This window comes from Aspergillus niger, assembly GCF_000002855.4.
Source record: "Aspergillus niger supercontig An17".
Classification (NCBI taxonomy): domain Eukaryota; kingdom Fungi; phylum Ascomycota; class Eurotiomycetes; order Eurotiales; family Aspergillaceae; genus Aspergillus; species Aspergillus niger.
Genome location: NT_166532.1, coordinates 282237 through 287800, shown reverse-complemented (window position 1 = coordinate 287800; position 5564 = coordinate 282237). Strand labels below are relative to the sequence as shown.

Genomic DNA, 5564 nt, shown 5'->3' with positions numbered 1-5564 from the left:
CCCCAGTTCTGGTTGTGGTTCAGATCCAGACGGTAGGAAGTAAGGAGTTCAAGTTTCGTCGTCCTCCGAACTTTATCCCGAAATGCAGTAAGTAGTAGTTCTTGAATCTGGGGTAATTCCATCCATCCCATCCCATTCCATTTCGTTTCTGTTTTGTTCGTTGAACGGTTCTTTCTCTTTCACTAACTAGTTATCCTAGTAAATAGTTTAAAACAGTAACTAGTATTAGCTAGTAGTAGAACAAGGTAGTAGTATCCAATCCCATTTCCCCTCTAAGCGCGGAACAACGACCTTAAATCCCATTAGTCGGAGGAGAGTTTCACATCTCCTCTCACAAATCGGAATTGCTTTTTTTTCCCCTTTCCTATTCTGTTCAATGGATAGAATGGCAACTGATAGCGATGACAGAAAGTCTAATTAAGTGGCTGGTCTTTAGCTACTAGTAATAGATAGTAAGTAGTAAGATTGCGAATTGGACTTGTGGCACTTTTGTTGATCGTGCGGGGTAAAGGTGCCACTAGTAGGTTTATCTGTTTTATCTATTTGATTATCTGTCTGGGGGGAGGTTGGGATAGGCTGGGAGAGGTGGTGGCGATCGAATCACTTCCGTATGGGGTGATGTTCTCTTGTGTCGCGTGCTCATGGATTATGGATGGGATGGGTTATGCTGTGTTCAATGCTGGTTGGGTTTGGGGTAGTTGGGGTTTGATGATGATGATGATGGCAATGATGGTGGATGGTGGATGGTGATTTGATTGATCGGATGCCAGTGGGTTATCTGCCGATAGGAGTGATACGGGAGTACTTGGTACTACGGATATATGGATATATATTATGATTTCTTGTAATCTATCTGGTGGAAATGAGATATGTCCTGTCTGGGACTGACTGGTCTCATACTATTTTGTTTATGATTGTGTCTGTGTCTGTATCTGTAGATGTCTGTATACTACTGTAGTAACTAAGTAGACCACAAGCATAGAGATAAGGATAGATACCATTCTACATAATGATGAGACTATCATCTCCAATGGTGCAACATCCTCCATCCCAAATCCTGGTACTAGATAACCGTTTCCAACCTTCTTCTCCTCCCTGACTGGCTCCTTATCCCAGGTTCCACCGATACACACCGCGCCCGCCCAGAACAACCACGATAGGGTGTTCCAGCCATCAGCACCGCCCTGTTCCATTCGGCAGATAATCATCCCGATAAGGGGAGAACAGACCAGAGCAGGCAGTATCTAAGGTTCAGCACCCGGGGTTTCCATGAACCTAGTCATTGTTGAGAAATTTGGCAAGTTCCAGGCAGTCAGGATTATCCATTTCTTCCACTGGGTCACGCTATCCCGGTTCCATGGGAGAAATGAATGTTAGCGGGAAACCTTGGGGATGGCGTGAGAGAAGGGAGAGAGAGGAGAGAGCCAGGTGACCTGGATCACCTGAGAGGCTAAAAGTAAATACTTTGTACAGTAAGTATGGGACTGGACTGGGCTGGGCTGGGATATAGGTCATTCGGATTCCTGGGGCAGAAATGGAACCAGATGGAATCTCATGGAAGATTTAAACTATTCTCTCATACGAAGAGCTGTGTCAGCCACCATCAGAGATCCAAAGGAACCGAGAAGGATGATGGATGATGGATGATGAGGTGGTGGTGTTGGTGGTGGTGTGGTGGCCTGGCAAGTCTTGCTCGGGGGCTTATCGCGTGATGCGTGCAAAACAGCCACCTGGCAGAATGAATAGCGGGAACTTAATGGGAAAAGAATTCCTTAGTCAGAAGGAAAGGCCCATCCACGTATGCCTGAGGTCCTTGGTTTTTCGTTGTACTCTTTCTTTTGAGGGTGACCACCTCATCGTCCCTTGGCTGCCTGCCTACTGCTGCTGCCCATCGGCGTGTCGGAGACAGGCAAGCCTGCATGATCGAGACACGCAACTCTTTGCCAGCTGCAAGGACGAAACCTTCCCGACACTTGCTCGGGAGGCGGTCAGTCTGGCACTAATGCACCTTCGTCCTTCACCGCCAGCATCGCTTTGCTCATGCAGCCCCGGAAAGAAAGTTGCCAGCCACGGGGCGCTGCCAGTGCTTGCCGTTGCTTTGCCAGTGTTTTTGTGTTGGCTGTTTGAGTCGCACTTAGCAGGCACCATGTTATTGATTATAGTTATTTGTTTATTTATTTTAACTTTTTATTATCTTTACTCAATTTCCTCATTTAGTCTCCGAGCCTGTATCTCCGTTATGTATGTATGTAGGAAGAGGGATATTTCCATCCATTCACCTCGTTCCAATTGTCCACACCTTATCCACAACTACCTACTGGCTGTACACAGTAGTTATTAGATAGTAACTAAGAAGTAAAAGTACCATAACGGAGGATAACTATGATCTTGCCGATAGTACAACCCGAAACGAACCCTGAGCAGATTAACATACTCTGCTACATACCTCCTGTCATATGTTCACTCATTACTCCATACATCCAAAGCAAAAAAAGAAAAAAGAAAAACAAAAAACAAAGTCTCCACCCCGATCGATAGTACGATACGATTGCCAGATTAAAAGTTGGCCCAGGAGTCTGTCTGTCTGTCTGAGACGTAATCTCCCTCCCTCCCGTTTAACCCCGCAAATCCTGTTACAGATGATGGGCGAGTTGAAGGAAATCCCGCGCGGTAAACAGGATCAACGTGGATCACGCAGGTTTTGTGCAACAACAATTGACGTTGTTGTTGATTGATTGATTGATTCAAAGGGGTTGGTTTCCCTGGGTTATCTGGCTGGCCTGGACCGAACCACACACACCAAACTTTGCAGTTGTGAACTGACTCAACTGCCTTTCTTACACTGAACCTTAGGTACCAACTCTTGGGTTGGGAAAAGGTACCTGAAGCGGTGCTGAGCATTTTAGGTACTTACTAACTCTTACTCAGATTGATTTTAGGTACTTACTGGCTTACTTGGTTTACTACCTCGTCGGGTAGATATTTTTTCTTACTTTCTTACTTGTCCATGCGGATAAAAAGTAAGAGAAAAGTATCCAGTCATATCATATCTCTCGTATGATCGGTGATACCTGAGTATCTTCAGTAGTACTCTGTATCTACGGCTAACTCTCGGAACCTAGGCTCTAGTCTAAGTAGTAAGTAGTAGTCTCCTCTGATGATCGGCGCGCAGCAATATCCGTATCTACCGACAACAGCTTCTTTCCCCATATTACTCCCTACTAGTCTACTGTGTCACAGTTGACGAAGGTCCGGGATCATCCTCCCGGGCCTTTTTTCAGAACAGCCGACCCAAACGTATGGTCAATTATTGGCCACGACTTCGCGCCAGTCGTTGCTTGCTTGGGGCTGGCGTCATGCAGCCTGGAAATAGTGGCCAACGGGGCTTCCGTGTGATTGGGTTCTGAGGGATCCACTGTAGCGTCACTCAGGTGGTCGCCCGCCAACTCCAGGCACCCCCCGGATAGGGACTAGACCAGTATGGATCCGTATTCGTTACTTTACTTTACTTTACTTTACTTAGTCATAATGCCAAGTGCCACTCTTGATTGGATTTGTTCCCGCCGCCTGCATCGGCCGAGGACTGGGGAGAGTGGAAATGCTCTGAAAATGGAAACATGATAGCGATACGTAGTCTAGGTGCAATCATCGCGTGTTCAAGTGTGTCTCCATCGTCACCGATTTCTGGTGGGGTGGTGCTCTTTTCCCGTTTTACTGTTAGATGGATGGATTTAGGATCGATCTGATCTGGTCTGGTTGGGGAGGGAAGAGGGGAAGGAGAGCGGGCCAGTCGGTGATCATTACCTTACCATCGCATTGATGATGAAGACGATGGTTATGATGATGATGGGTATTACGAAAACCGCCGCCCCCTTGTTGTGTTATTTGACGAACTGGGCTCAACGGAAATAGTTAGTTATACCTCGAATGCATTATTCCTTCATTGTCAATTGTTTGTAAGGTTTGACTTGGGGGGAGAGTCATGGGGTTATCACCCGGAAGATTTTGATTGTATCCATCTATCAGGGAACATGGCAAGATGGATGATGATAAGTGACGATGAAGATAGGGAGATAGCATAGCTCGCTCGGATGGGGGGGAAGAGGGGGGAGACCCTGCCGGGACCTGCAGGAACTTAGCTTAGCCGGTTGACTTGGTGCTGCCTTGGTGCCCAGGGCGTATCTTCCATGTCCCCTGCTCAGGCTGTAGTCTACTCACGCCGTCTTTGCTTGGGAGGTAACTCTAAACCGGCGCTTAACTTGAACTTTTGTTCTACTGCACCAATTGAAGATTAATGAATATACAGAGTATATTAACTTTTGTTTATCTAATGGTCATCAACAATTTACATAAATTAGTTCAAAGTTAGTGATTGATTAATTACAGTCAGCAGCCGTTGGTGTTGGCAAGCTGGCCGCAATCAGGACAGGTTACATGTACCTGAGTCTGGGGGTTTGCGGCACCTACTACATAATACATTTCCCCAACAAGCTAAAAAACAAAAAATAATGAAAAGAAAAATGCCTCGGGGAATTGACGCATTCAAATGACACCTGCCTCCCAGCCCGTCATTTTAGAACTGCAACAAATCTCGTCATTAAAATGCCAAATGACAGTATCACTATTTAGAAAAAGCAGTAATGGAATTGAGACGACCCGGCAACAATGGCAGGGGATGACTCAAAGGGAGACAGCAGAAAAGTGGAGGAATGTTCTGGCTGCTGAGGTGATTGATAGGCAGCCAGGAGAATAACGCCTTCGTAATCAATGACTGGAACGCTACTGAAACATTACTTGGAGCCCATTAACGGCTTCTCGGAGGCAGTGATTTCCGTGCTCAACCATCCATAGATAGTAATATCCGTAAATAACTGGGAATTTTTATTTTTATTATTATGATTATTATTACTATTGTATTATTGATTGACTCTGATGCCCTGTAACTGGATGACCATAATTTGGAGAGAGAAAAGAGAGGGGGGAAATTCGGAGACACGACTTAATTGAGTCAACCAAGTCAACCAAAGTTGGTACCGCCAAAAGGGTCGGCTTTTCCATGACGCTGCGGGTATGGATACTTGCCAGGACAGGCAATGCTGAATCACCGCCGCGCGGATTCTTCTGGCGAGAGGAAAAGGGAAGGGAAGGGAAAACAGTCATTCAGGGGGGCGCAGAAAGAGGGTGTGGAGTCGATGGCCGGATGCGGCCTCTTTTTCTCGACCTGCCACCAGTCAAGTGGGTCGGCCGGAAGATCGCACGTACAGTATTGTTACCACTGACCACAAGGGAAATGGGGGTTGCCGGGTACCATCCTCACAGGCACTTGGCCCGATTGGGGAGTCTGGAGTATGCATGAATACCGTAATAAACACCCGTGATTGGCCAGCAGGCCACCCACCCTGGAACCAAGGCGACGTAGGAGGTTCTCGCTCGTTCGCCCACTTTCTCGCCATCGCTGCAGGTTGAGTGGGTTTGTTTCCCTTTCCCTCCCCCAAGGTTCCGAGTGTCGCCCCCCATCCGACTAGCCGTGCCTAGGAATATGAGGAAATACTTACTAGTATGGA

The 5564-nt window shown here is 46.9% G+C and overlaps 4 protein-coding genes across 4 annotated transcripts; 1 reads left to right on the top strand and 3 right to left on the bottom strand.

The window, feature by feature from the left end:
- Nucleotides 1-908: 908 nt before the first annotated feature.
- On the bottom strand, nucleotides 909-2148 carry An17g01230 (uncharacterized protein; the record flags this gene model as incomplete). The annotated part of the gene is made up of 5 exons (XM_059745455.1): nucleotides 909-1184; nucleotides 1386-1442; nucleotides 1602-1730; nucleotides 1853-1915; nucleotides 1963-2148. 5 exons carry the CDS (start codon nucleotides 2146-2148, stop codon nucleotides 909-911), a joined length of 711 nt encoding a protein of 236 aa, XP_059602813.1.
- A 408-nt stretch (nucleotides 2149-2556) lies between these two features.
- An17g01220 (hypothetical protein) lies at nucleotides 2557-3210 on the bottom strand (the record flags this gene model as incomplete). Its single annotated transcript, XM_059745454.1, has 3 exons — nucleotides 2557-2780; nucleotides 2858-2882; nucleotides 3103-3210. 3 exons carry the CDS (start codon nucleotides 3208-3210, stop codon nucleotides 2557-2559), a joined length of 357 nt encoding a protein of 118 aa, XP_059602812.1.
- A 407-nt stretch (nucleotides 3211-3617) lies between these two features.
- On the top strand, nucleotides 3618-4753 carry An17g01210 (hypothetical protein; the record flags this gene model as incomplete). Its single annotated transcript, XM_059745453.1, has 5 exons — nucleotides 3618-3692; nucleotides 3772-3834; nucleotides 4176-4236; nucleotides 4391-4436; nucleotides 4639-4753. 5 exons carry the CDS (start codon nucleotides 3618-3620, stop codon nucleotides 4751-4753), a joined length of 360 nt encoding a protein of 119 aa, XP_059602811.1.
- A 407-nt stretch (nucleotides 4754-5160) lies between these two features.
- On the bottom strand, nucleotides 5161-5564 carry An17g01200 (uncharacterized protein; the record flags this gene model as incomplete). The annotated part of the gene is made up of 3 exons (XM_059745452.1): nucleotides 5161-5221; nucleotides 5263-5531; nucleotides 5556-5564. Coding segments are annotated over 3 exons (339 nt in total), but the record flags the coding sequence as incomplete, so codon positions are not given.